This window comes from Chroicocephalus ridibundus, chromosome 10 (assembly GCF_963924245.1).
Source record: "Chroicocephalus ridibundus chromosome 10, bChrRid1.1, whole genome shotgun sequence".
In the NCBI taxonomy this organism is placed as follows: domain Eukaryota; kingdom Metazoa; phylum Chordata; class Aves; order Charadriiformes; family Laridae; genus Chroicocephalus; species Chroicocephalus ridibundus.
The window spans coordinates 4569496-4583215 of NC_086293.1; the positions used below are offsets into that span (position 1 = coordinate 4569496).

The 13720-nt window shown below is 46.1% G+C and overlaps 1 protein-coding gene and 1 non-coding gene across 4 annotated transcripts in view; both read right to left on the minus strand.

The window, feature by feature from the left end:
* IARS1 (isoleucyl-tRNA synthetase 1) overlaps positions 1 to 12160 on the minus strand; it is a 112607-nt gene extending 100447 nt beyond the window's left edge. The window contains exons 1-6 of one of the 3 annotated variants that reach the window (XM_063347595.1): positions 12033 to 12160; positions 9988 to 10070; positions 6480 to 6570; positions 3683 to 3802; positions 3001 to 3157; positions 2394 to 2513 (exon numbers count right to left, since the gene is read on the minus strand). In XM_063347595.1, coding sequence (XP_063203665.1) covers positions 2394 to 2513; positions 3001 to 3157; positions 3683 to 3801 — 396 coding nt within the window. In that variant the 5' untranslated portion in view covers position 3802; positions 6480 to 6570; positions 9988 to 10070; positions 12033 to 12160. The other 2 variants (XM_063347594.1, XM_063347593.1) reach the window with 2 other exon arrangements.
* LOC134521743 (small nucleolar RNA SNORA84) lies at positions 5767 to 5901 on the minus strand. Its single transcript, XR_010072863.1, has one exon. It is a non-coding gene; the product is annotated as a small nucleolar RNA SNORA84 (small nucleolar RNA).
* Positions 12161 to 13720: the final 1560 nt, after the last annotated feature.

The window sequence follows — 13720 nt, forward strand, 5'->3', positions numbered from 1 at the left end:
ATACGTCCCAAGAAGTTATCAGAACTATTTCAGGGCCAACGGCCTTCTTTGACTTCCTAAAGCTATGACAGGACGGCCAAAGGCCACAAGACTGACAGGTGTTAGTCCCTGTCTCAGGACAGATTATGGTCACGCCCACTGGCACAGAATATGAGAACTAATAAGTCAGCTATGGGATTCACTTGGACCAGTGGTGCTCTCCTGCTAACTTCACAGCTATCAGATCCCTTCACTCTGCAAATAACCAAGCCCAGAGACAGCTGTCTGACACTGTCACACACAGACAATACTGAATGTCAAACTACTGAAGTGAAAACAAAGCAAATGCATTCTCTCACCTCTGTATTTTCACATAACACCTGAGCTCCCGAAATATATCAGTTTTGCTTCTGACCTTTAAGCCACTCTGACATCCCGCTATTAAGATCCAAAGCCCGGGACTGATTAATACAAGGATCCATAAAGTTTGGTCTCAGCACTGAAAGATCTTATGCATCCAAGGAATCTATTATATTTTTTCATAAGGTTCAAACATTTGCTAGCCACTCCAGTCAGAAAATAAACACTATCTCCAAAAAAATGTTGGCAATTTCTCTCCTAACACTATACCAAAATATTTGAATTTATTACCAACCAATCACAAACAAGACATTGAAATAAATTTCATTACTTTTATCAATAATCTGAAACATATGTCTGTGTGTGGAAATACACATATACATACATGCAAAAGTTTATGAACAAAACACAAAATCCAAAAAAATAAGTATTCGGACTAATCAGCACTACAAAAATACCAGTTGCTGAAGACACAGCAAGTTAAAAGGAACAACTATGGAAAACAAAACAGCAACCAGAATGAATCTTTTTACTGTTATTTCTAAAAGCAACAAAGAATCATTGATGATGATGTTGAAATACAAAACTTCAGAGTATAGATGAATGACTGTATATTTGAAAAAAACAAACTGGCTTTTCATCCAGCCACTCAGTTTCAGGCCACAGCTATTCTAACGAAGGCAGCTGTAGTTTCTTCGGATACTGGCCGTAACTTCACAACACTCCCAAGGGCAAGAGGCAAGCAAGTGACACTCAAATAAGAAACTGCTATTTCAATCAAAAGGAACGTAACAGGACTAGAGAACCTACAGAGAAGTGTGATGAGGTAGAACAGCTTCTGCACGAGGAAAACCTAAAGAATTAGGACTATTTTGCCTAGAAAAAGAATAGGCAACTGATGGTGAAGACCAGTTTGCTGGAAACCATGACATTACAGAAGAACTACAGTTCTTCAAACTATGTATAGGAAGACCTTGGCACACACTGTTTAGAGGCCATCACTATACCTAGATTCAAAACATAGTTAGATAAATCAATGAGGGGAAAAAAAAAAATCAGTTAGGGATTATAAACTAGGGAAAAAAACCTAAGAAATCTTTTGGCCTAGGAAGGCCTTGTGCCACAAAGGCTGAAAAAATATGGCCTGTTCTCCAGTTCTTCCTTCAGCACTTGCTATTGCATGCTGTCACTGCAACATAGTGGCACAGGCAGGAAAGCACCTCAGCCACTCCTCAGCTCCAGAAAACCATAGAAAAAGAGTCATCACTTCACAGACGTATCAGACCAACAGCAAATCTAAAGTACAGGGCTAAATGTACTTTATTCTGGCCATACTTCTAAGGACAAACACAAGAAGCATCAGGTTCTATGCACAGGATGAATATTATGCAGAGTCAGAAAAACACCTGTGCACCTCTTAAGAAAATATCTAACTCATCTCCTTGGAACACTCTCCAAACCTCAAGGGTCTGCACAGACCAGCGTCCTCTTTATCACTATATTCATAGGATGCAAAGTTTAGACCAATATTCTCCTGGAAGACTGAGGGTTTACCCACACCTATTCATACACAAAATCAGAAGCTTCTGCTGTTCCAGAAATACAAGCTATAGTCCTACGCTCTGTCAATGAAAAGACTGAAAAGTGGGGGGACAGAAAAGCAGGGAGGTTAATATGCATTTCCTTTATTGCTTCCATTTGAAAACCAAAGTCAGATCTTACTTTTAGTTTTCTACACTAGAAAAGACACAAAGAAAGAGGTAACTTGTTCAATGTATCTATTATTTGTTCAAATCTAGTTACAACTCTCTGAGCTCCAGGTTACTTTAAAGTAACCTTCTCTTGACATCACAGCAGTCTCCCTGTTCTGAACCACAAAGTTTTTCTTTTGTTCCCCTTTCAGGATCACCAGCGAGAAACACAATATAGCTAAAGACATAAGATTTACGCACGTAACTGAATAGACAGAAGGATGATATTCCCCCCAGCTGAAAGACTTCTGCACACGTATTATTAGAAACATACAGCAGAATATGCACCGAGTCTTTACTTACCTCCCATTCCTTCGAGTATCTCATCACAATTCCTCTGCACTGGTTGTTGTATTCTTCAATCCCCATCTTCGCCACATCCTCTGGCCCTTTAATGCCTAAGGTCTTGTCAATCTCATATTCCTGGGAGAATGAAAACATCCAGACAAAAAACACACGCTGCCATCAAAGCCTTTCAGGATTTCTCTGGACAGTTTATTTATATTCTATGCATTCTAGTGAGGCTAAAGGGTCTCCTTTATCCTTTTGATATGTCGTGAGTATTGTACCTGAACTAAATAAATATTTCAAAAGTTAAAGGTGGTGTGATTGTTTCTTTAATATCTCTAGAAAAAGAAAAAAAAAATTCTCAAATACATACTGAATAAATACATGTTTATAGTAATGAAAAGAGGGCCTGGGGAAGGGCAGGTGACCAGTAGGAAGCACCCAAAATCACTACACACGCAAAAGCCAGAGCACCACACTGGAAAAAAAACCCTCAAAACTTCCATTTCTCTTTTAGCAACAAAGCCAGGCGTAAGAGCAATAGAAACACAACTGATAGGAGGTAACACCACAGGGAACGGGAATCAATAGAAATATCCGTAGGCAGATTTATTACACATACCACAGGTAAGCCATGGCAATCCCAGCCAAATCTTCTGTCAACATGAAAACCACTCTGATGAGCAAATCTGGTTACTATGTCTTTAATGGTTCCTGCAAGGATATGGCCATAGTGTGGAAGCCCAGTAGCAAATGGAGGGCCATCATAGAAGTTAAACCTACAACACAAGACAACATTCTTAATTAAATCAAAAACCAAGCATCAAATCTTCGAACAGGTTAAGTATATCTGTACGCTTATGCTTTTTATGTCTTACTAGGACATCATCAACTTCTTCCTCTTCCATCATCAGTCAGCACAGGTATCATGCGGGACTAAAGGGAACATTTCAACTCATTCAGTTCCAACTGAAAACCAGCTCTACCAAGATTACTACTGAAAATACCAGCATTTTGCTCCACAGCTGACAGAGGAAAGAGTTGTCCTTGCTTATCTGCAGACGACTTTTATAAACCTACCAAGCAGGAAATGACAGGTTTATTACTACTGTTTGTACACTGTTGATTCTTCACCAAAGTGAAATATAAATGGTAACTGACATGACAGCAACATTGGCCAAGACTGCTATCTGCAAAGACAGCAGCTGCTCCTAACAGGACTGAGGCCAAAAAAAAAAAAGGTAATTGCAGCTAAGCCAGCCTTGTCACACACAGTTGCTATAGCTTTTATGGCATATTCTTACCTAGGTCTATTCTTTGATTGCTTTAGGCATTCCTGGAAGCAATTGAGATTTTTCCAGAGCTCCAATATCCGCTCTTCCTCATTTGGAAAAGTTACGTTTTCTGGAACTTGTTGAACCATTCTTTCCCAGCAATGACCAAGAAGAGAAAAGGAAATGCACATTGAGCAGAAGTGAGAAAAAAAAATTACTTCACAAATACAATGTATTGTCTTAGAAATCCATACCACGTCTCAGTTCTTCAAAGCGCTTGATTCAGTGTAGATGTGGAAGCAAACACTATATTCTAAAAAAAGACTAATAAATTTGACATACTAACACCCAAGTTTTACAACAGGAAAAGGATTCTCCATTCACTCAACTAGGGTTGTTCATTTTTTATTATGCTTTTATTTTTGTTTCCTACAGAAAACAGTCAAAGGACAAGTTATTTTTTGGTTACAAGTTTGGGGCTTTGGGGTTTTTTTTTTTTTGGTTTCAGATGTTTTTTAAGAAAAGTTTCCAAGTTCAAACTTAACTTTCAGCATCAGTTTGTGAACTAGTGACACTTTAAGTGCAGGAACTAAAAATAGTGAAGAGGCTCCTTTTCACTGTACATCTTTTTCCTACCATTTAAAGGTTTAAACCAGCATTTTTCCATCTAGCTAGGCCACTGTTCTCAGATGCTCTTAAAAGCAGCTAGGCTTCAGATGGCATAGTTGAAACACATTGCAATGAAAAATGAACATGGGGGAAGAATTTGAACAAAATAGATGAGCAAAAAGCTCAAACATCTCAGCTGTGCATCTTGAAAAGCTTTAACTTCCAGAGTACTGGCAAAACTACTAGTCTCTTTCTAGTCTCTTTTTTTTTTTTTCTTCTCTTTTCAGTTTTGCAAGCATGTCAGAATAAGCTACAAGGGGTTACTTCTTGCTGGCCATTTCCTGAAGGTCTTTTTTTATTTGGTGGGGTTTGGCCACCAGAGCCTAAAGCCATTCTTCAATTCTGGGTAAGTCAAAGAAAATCACTGCAAGCAAAATTATATAGGAGGTTTCTTCACAACACAGGAAAGAGAATTCTTGGCATCACTAGAAACACACAATAGAGCTGCCTGGTGTTCCAGACCTGCTACAAGACTCAAAGGGGTCAAATTTCAACAAAATCCTACAGCAAGGACTAAGCAAAAGCTCTGTGGAATAATGATATTTAAGTGAGCAGTTCCATAACATAAAAAAAAAAAAAAATGGTTACGAAGGTTATAATAGATGACTGCAGAGAAGAAACAGGCTCTCCCACCTCTAACTTCAGTGCTGCTGCTCCTTAGCACTGGTGTACCAGAACGAGGTAAACGCTACACGTTAGCCTCGAGTTTCACTTAGAGTTGTAGAATTACAAGCAATGGCACAAGGACTGAGTCTTCTGATTTACTCAGGTTTGTCAAACAGCAACCATAAGCAGCAACAAATACACGAAGACAATACTTCAAGTTACAGTTCACATGCTGCTTGGCAGCGCTAAAGTTCCAAAACATTTACTTAAATGAAACCCAGAACACCATAGCAATGCTTGAACCCATACGAAAATGTGCCCCAAAATGAAGCCTACAGACAAATCCCACCATTCATGCGTTTCGTATTAATGACAGATCATTCTCCCCACTAATAAATCAAAATTATCAAATAAGACAAAAAATTCATTGCGAAACCCACAACCTGACACACAGGCGACACAGCAGCTGGAGGGCAAATCACGAGCTGACAAGAACACACAGACACGGCCTGGATGTATTCTCAAAAAGGTAATAACCAGTGTTAGCACAAGCAGTTACACTACATGCAACTTGTATGTGAATTTTCATCATCTTATCTCAAAACACTCAACAAAGCACTAACTAGGCCATGCCATTTCTCAGTAATTTGATCACAGCCCCAAGATCACAGTGTCAGAGACAATGAAGATGATAAAAGAATTCAGCCTCAAAGCTTATTTCCTACATTTGCTAAGAGGACTAACGATCTTCACATTTTATTTAGATCAAGCTCAGCTGGCAATTGGCCCAGCTGTCAAGTCCCTAAAATGTAATAAATTAAATATAGGTTTAAGGTTTAGTCTGTAACTGCGACCGGGCTATGGAAGCTGCTCAGGAATCACAGACTCCATGCATAAATCACAGTATCACTTTTGGCCCATTTCAACCAACTGAAGCACTGTATGCACAAGCCAGTGTCCAGTAACCACAGGGCACGAAGTCATACACACTCTTACCAATATTACAAGAGAAGTTTATTATATCAGAATTAGGAAAAAAAAAATTACTGATGAGAATTAACACGCAACAGTCACTAGAGGTCTGTTTTTTCAAGTTACAAAACAGGAATTTAAATAGATTGACTTAAAAGACAAAACATATTTAAAATCTACCCATGGCTCAACCTCAGCTGAGCAAAAAAGCAAAGAATTCTGTGCACAGGAAAAGCATAATCAGTTTACAGAGAGATATACGAGTAATTTCGTATACAAACAGCAAAAAAAGTTCATTGCTATAAGCAACCTAGGTATTTTAAATCAGAAAAAAATAAAAAAGGACAACTACTTTGAACACAGACTGAGTGAAAACACCACAAATGACATTAAAGAAATTACTATACAAGTGCATCTAATAAAACAACACTTTTGGACAACACTCCAAATTTACATACAGAGTAGTAAACACAAGGGGGTTTTGCTTTCTTGTTTCTCTATTCATTTTCTGCTGACAAAAAGTGCTAAAGTTTAAGACAATGTACCACTGGGGAACCTTTTTTTTTTAAAGTATACTCACTTTTTCTAAAAGATAATAACATTCAATAGGAAAGGTGTCAAAGTTTGCAGATTGTACTACAGCAGTCTCAAACTTATGCTGGGCTTCTTATCTAGAAGAAAAAAACAACAACAACAAACAAGCATTAAAACCATAAAACCAAGTTAGAATGTGGTTTTTTTCAATATTAAGATTTTTGTTAAAAAAAAAATCAATACTTAATTTTTCAACAAAAATTCAATAAAAATGCCACTATGAAGGAAGTGAACCAATATTTCTGAAATTCATTGGACTTAACATATATCACATACAGGTAGATGATTAAAACAAAGCTAATTTCAAGGTATTACTAATTTGTTGACTGAGAAACTGAAAAGATAAAGAACCACTATGAACTAAAAGCGCACAATAGGTCTTCTAATTTCAAGGGGTTTACGATCAGTCTTTTACCCTTATTCCAGTCACCTTCTCCCACAAACTATTCTATGAGACACCTATTCACAAACTTCCCTCCAGAGACAGGAAGAGCCTCCTTTATCCATCTACAGATGCTTTCCCCAAACTTAAACAACGTGCTGTTTTACATACAAACAGAACTAGGCTGCCCATTTATGCCTTTTTCTGCCTTTGAGGCAAGGCAACTTCTGGGGTAACAATATTCTAAGCTGTTCATCTGAGCATCAAAAGTATCCGTTCCTAGAATGGATGGAAACTAAGTTTAAAGTAAAAGGAAGGATGGATGGGAACAGTAAGACAGAGAACAAACATCGCTTCTGAAAATGCCTTCCGTAGGGAATAAGACTGTAACACTAATCAAAGACACAAAAAGAGGTGAGAAGAAAAAAGAATCATGCATACCTACTCTAAACTAGCACTTTATGTGAACCACCAAATAGTTGGAAATGCAAGAATAAACTTATTAAAAAAAGAAAAAGAAAAAAGATTTGAGCAACAAGTTTTCTTCTCCAAAAGGACAAAGCTGCCACCATCATGGCCAGTCTCCCTAATGCTGCAACTTGTAAGTGTAACTACTCCAGGAAAGAATTAAAAACACAGTTTTCTTCACAGAAGTTTTGGGTTTGATGGTAACATAGATTTATATTTACACCTTATTTATAGGAGACTGATAACAGCCTGATTATTCCACTGCTTTATTTGATAGGTCATGAAACTCAGGACTTTTCTTACTGAAAAATATGTCCTTAAGCGAGCAGATCAGAAAACTAAACTGGGAAACTAGGAAGTGACAGTTTCTAATTTCTAAACAGGTAAATGAAGTCTACTCAAGTCAAGCCTGATACTTGAGGAAGGGTGAGGGAAAGTGTATCAAGATTAATTCATCTCAACATATCACTCAAGATGAAACATTACCCGAGATGGACTACAGCCCATCTGTCCCCCAGCAAGGAATGTTTCTTTTTATACAAATATATTTCATGCGATGTAAGAACTCAGTTTTACCCTCCATCTTACGATGTCTTAAGCAATTTTTTCTGTTGTCTTCATACTACCTTGATTAAAAGCGTAAAATTTGTCATTGTGAAAAAAAAAATCTAGGCTATTTTGAAATAACTTTGAACTCTGCATTTAAAAAAGAACAAATCAGAAAACTACTGTCAGTTGAGTTAGCAAACACTGCTGCTATGTGCCGACTGCATTCTGCTATTACCTGACAGTCGCTTCCTAAGCGTGTCACCAACAAACTGAAAAAAAATGGTTTCTTCAGCTTCCAGAAGGCTCCTGGGGGGTAGGGAAGCCAACATTTGCTGAAGACAGAAATATCAAATCCATCGCAGCTACAGTGTGTCTTCCTCAAAAATTTCCCCCTCCATTAAAAGGATGCTGAAGTGGAATGCTTAAGACATATTACACGTTGCAAGGCATCTTAGATTCTTTGTTCAACCAGTTAATGAAATTAAGCCTTGATGGATATTAAGCTCTGCAACAAGGAAACTGGTTAACTTTTAATAAGTACCCATTTGAACTAATTACTAAATTCCAGAAAAGGCAAATAATCTGTATAGCACCCAGGGAAGTCTAAGAGTAAAATACCTTTTACGTAAAGATAATGCTATAGATACAGCAAACGTTAGCTCCAGCGCCTGAAAAGGTGCTAACAACACCAGAACCCATCAGTGGAGCAGCCAGCCCGGCCGCTTCCCCGTTAAGGCGCTCCAGAGCTACGGGCGGTGACAGGAGAGCCACCAGCCGAGCCACCAGCCGGGCCACCACCGGCGAGCAGAGGGGGGAGGGCGGCCAGCGGGACCGGCACCCGGCCTAGGAGCCGCCGGTTTTCCCTCACACCGAAAAGGCGCCGCCCGGCCCCGCCGCCCGCACGAAGCGGCCCCGAAAACCCCACAAGGCCCTCGGGGCCGCCCCCGCAACCTCATCCGGCAGGAGGATGCGGAGGACTCGGGTGAGCAGCCCCGAGGGCCGGCCCGAGCCCCGCCGCCGCTCACCTCAGCGCCGCCCGTCCCGCAATGATGCAACCGCGCCCGGGAAAGCATGACAGGAAGCGGCGGCGGGCGCGGCCGGCGGCGGCGGCCACTCAGCGCACGGCACACTCAAGGGCACAACAAGGCGGCTTCCCATTGGGCAGGGGGCGCGCCGGGAAAGGCCCGGCGAGCCGCCCCGCCGCCGGGCCAGCCCCGTGTCGCTCGGGGCCGGGGAGCGGCGAGGGAGGAGGGGCTCCCGCCGATGTCCCCTCGCCCATGGAATGCCAAGAGCCGAGCAAAGGCGAGGGTGGGTTGCGCAGGCGTCAGTCCTCTGCTGCGAGTGAGCCCCGGGCCCAGCTCGGCCGGGCCTCTCCCGGCAGCGGGGCCGCAAAGGAAACCTAAGAGTTTGAGAAAATATTACGGAATCACAGAATGGCCGGGGCTGGAAGAGACCTTAAAGATCATCCACTGCCACCCCCTGCCCTGGGCAGGGACACCTGCCACCAGCCCAGGTCGCTCCAAGCCTCGTCCAACCTGGCCTTGAACCCCTCCAGGGATGGGGCAGCCACAGCTTCTCTGGGCAACCTGGGCCAGGGGCTCACCGCCCTCACAGCAAAGAATTTCTTCCTCAGATCTCATCTAAATCTCCCTTCTTGCAGTTTGAAGCCATTGCTCCTCGTCCTATCGCTACATGCCCTTGTAAAAAGTCCCTCCCCAGTTTTCCTTCAGATACTGGAAGGGGCTCAGATCTCCCCGGAGTCTTCTCTTCTCCAGGCTCCTCTTACTGGCTGGCAGCTGTAGCACTGTGAAATTACAAAACTTTTCCTTCCACTGACAGAAAGCGCTGAAAACAGCTGTGGAAAGGCTCCTGGCAGTGAAAGATGGGAGTGGTGGAGACAGACCGGGGCTCATTGCAGACTGCACATCTGCTCACCTGGACCCCTGAACAAATGCCGTTCAATCAATGATGGTCTGAACAGTCCAACTGCCTGTATGTAACAGTTTTCCGCTACTCTTTAAAACTCATATACAAACGCAGGTAACTGATAAAATCTAGCTTTTGATCTTCAGGACTAGGTACAAGATAAACTCACTGGTCCGTGCAGGGCAGTGTCTCAGCCAGTGGATGAGGGGCACATCCAGACGCGAAGCATGTCACGTTCAACACAGTTCCCACCTGCACAAAGAAGCAGAAGACTATTTTCTACACAGAATTTTGCACCTCAATCTAGGCTAGCAAAGAAAGGGAAACTCAATCTGCATCCAGCTCAGAGGAACTATGCAGAAAAGGTGAACCGAGGGCAGGGAGAGACCAGGCGCACGTGCTTGCCAGGAGAGCATCTCCAGTACAAACATGAGGCAGAGATTCCTGCCTGTATGGATCTGGGACGTTCTGCATCCAGGAGGGAAGTCTGAAGTGGCAGAAATCCGTTTAACCCATACTGCTTTCTAATGCATCTAAAAGCTACGAAAAGGCCTGCAACAACTCAGAACTAAAAGGGGGAGAGCTTCGATTCTACCACCTGCTGCAGCGTTCCTTCTACTGAGCATTTTGTTTTGTCACATTTTGGAGTTTGGGTGGGTTTTTTCAAGAAAATCTATTAAGTGTGACTCAAGATTGAAGACAGGTAGGTGAGAGAGCAATAAAATGCAGGAAAAGAATAACTAATTCAGAGATTTTACTCATCTTACCATTATGGACCTTTTCTATACCCAGAAAGCTTTCTTCACTGTGCAGACAGACAGACATTACTTTCACGAAGCCTTGGATTTAATTTAACAGTGGCTTCTGTTAATTTAGTTTGAACATTTTTCCCCAAGCAGTGTAAGCGTACTTGAACAAAAAATCCCCAACAGGTGGAGACCACTTCATGAGCTATTTCTTTATAAACATACATTTTATCAAATGTGAAAGCGCTGCAGCCTCCCCCTGCCTTCAGATTACAGAGGTTGCATTTTTTAGACAACTTGTGCTTGCTCCAGTGCCAACTCTTTCAATTTTAAACCTCAGTTTGTAAAACATACAGGTGATAAGGCCAGATGACTTTAAAATGGAATACCGTATTCTTTCCCAATGAAATTTAAAAAAAACACTGCTTAAAAATATGTACTCTTAAGCAACCAAAACAGATAAATGTTGACAATTTGTTATTGACAATGTCGACTGTGCAGTTACCACACATCCAGATTTTGACCTTGCTCCTCTCCTGTATATTTTGTACTTCTTTGCCCTTCGCTAGTGAATAATAATAAACTGTTATCTACATGGAAGTCTACTGTCCTTATTTATGCACAGCCTTTAATTGAAACCATTTGGGCCACAACACTGACCTCGTGTTTCATAATCAAATGGACCGTAAAGAAGTGGCGAAGAGGAAAGTCAGCGTCAGATTTAGTAGTGCAGTAGTTATACATGGAGCCAAAAAAACACAAAACAGATTTGAAGACCAGGGGAAATTCGTAGCACAGGGATCAAGGACCATCACAAGTAACTGGGACAGTCCACAAACTATAAGAATAAAATGTCTCTGCTCTAATTTTTCACAAAATACTGTCTAAAAAGTACCGAAAGGTGAAAGGGAAGAAACAAAACTCCAGAGAGCCCTAATAGGGGACTCCCCTCCTCCTCCCCCTCCCCTCCCCTCTAGCTAATGGCCGGCTCGGACCTCCTCACACCCCGGCTCCCCTCCCCGCCACAGGCCGCGCCCGGGCCCGGCCAAGCCTCCGCGCCCCGATGGCGGCGGCTCCGCGGGCCGGGTACCAGACCTCGCCGCGTCCCCTTCCCCACTCCCAAGGCCTGAGGCGGCCCGCCGGGCCCCTCCTCGCCGCCACGGCGCGGGAGGCCGCCCCTGGCCGCGCGTTGACGGGGGGAAGCCGCGGACACCCCTCCCTCAGGCACGGGCACCATTTTGTGGGCGACGAAGGGGCAGATCACTGGGGCTTCGCCGGGGGTGGCGCCGGCCCCTGTCAGGAGTTACGGGGAAAGCTAGCACAGAGCGCGGCGGCTCTCCAGCGCTCGGTCACGGACCTCAGACCGCTGCCGGCGGTGCCAGGCGCTCGGGATGCGCTCCACAGCCCCACTGAGCGCCGGCTCTGCCCGCAGCCATTACCCCCGCCCACCTCCGGCGCCGCTCCGTACCTCACGGGCGGCTTAAGCAGTTTACGTAGTGCCACTGCAACGGAGAGGAGAGGAAGCGGGCTTGCGCGAGGAACTGTGCGTAAAAGGTGGTCGTGAATATCAGACGAACAAAATAACGCTGCCGAAGCCCTGAGCCAAACCAAAACACCCCGGAGAGGGGGAAAGATCCCGGGAGACAAGACGGCGCGGCTCGTCGTGTTGCAGAGCCCCCGCGCTCACCGGCCACGGAGGGCGAGGTTTGTGGAGGACAGGCTTGCTCAGGAGTGGACGTGCTTCCCCTTCCCACTTCTCCCTACCCCCCCCCGGCGCGGCGTTAGTTGGACTGCGCCGGGGGTTATAAGTAGGGGGTGTGTGGGTGCGCGCCGTCAGTCGGCGTGGGGCGGCGAGTGGTGTGCTTGGTCTGTTGGTGCCTTCAGCGCACCGTCCCCTCGCTCCTTCCTCTCCCTGGCGGAGCGCTGACAGCCCGGTAGCGGCCGGACGGGGGGGCAGGCGAGATCGTCTCTCCGAAGCGGCGGCGGCGGCTTGGAGCCGGTCAAACTGCCCCCCAGCCCGCAGCCCTTGAGCCAGGCTATGCGCGGTAAAGGGGCTCAGCTCAAGAAAAAAACGGAGCGGATCGTGAAAAGGTAGAGGTGCCCGGGGAGGCCGCAGGGCTCTCGGGAACCGGCCGCTCAGCCCAAGCCGAGGAGAAGGCACAGCGGCAGAGGCGGCGGACTTTGCTCGGCGGGGGTGTCCCGGCAGCTCTCCCGGCGGCGGGGAGCATGTGAGAGCGGCGGCCCGCGATGCTGCGACGCGCCGAGCTGAGGTCGTGCGGAGCAGGGCGCCGGCCCTGGCAGCCATCCCGCGGCCAAGGGTCACCGGGAGGCGGCTTCCCTCAGCCGCTGAAGGGCGGCGAGCCCCGGCGGGGCGGCAGCCGATCGCGGTGGCCACCCGGGCGGCGAGGGAGGCAACCTGGGCTCTCACGGCGGCTGCTGGGCAGCCGCACGCACAGCCACTACCAGCACTCGCAGCAGCAGCAGCACTGCCGAGCCTTCCGTCGCTGCCACCGGCCCGCCCGGCCGCGGGTGCTGCTCTCCCTGCGGCCCGTCAACCTGCTGGGGCGGCGGGCGCCGGGCATGCGGGCTCCCCGCAACACCAACCAGTTCCTGATGGGGGAGAAGTACCAGCTGATGCACCTGCGCTCGGACTCGGTGGGCACGGAGGAGAGCGGCGGGTCGGACTGCGAGATGGACCCGCTGGACATGGACTCCTACCTGGGGGTGCTGGAGAACGCCCGCGGGGCGCTGATGGAGGCGGCGGGGGGGGCAGCCCCCTCGCCCGTGGCGGCCCCAGCCCCCCCGCAGGAGGAGAGCCAGCAGTACTTCCCCTCCGAGGACGATGTGATCGAGAGCGAGCTCTTCATGGAGAGGGACTTCAACGAGTTCTGCAGCAGGATGGCCTGAGGCCCCGAGGATAGGCGCCGGCACGGACGCGCCTCTCCGGCTTTTCTCTGGCCGGTTTTCGGGGGGGGGTGGGGGGGGTGGCGCGAGGTCGTCTGGCCGCGAAACCTTTCTGTCTGGGGGCGGTGGGAGAGGTGTATTTATGCCTCAGCCACCCCCTTGCGTTTTTGGCAGGAGGGGTTGGCTGATTTTACGAATGTGTGTCTCAAGGCGGGGGGGGGGGGGAACCACCACCCCCCCCCCAGCACCTCC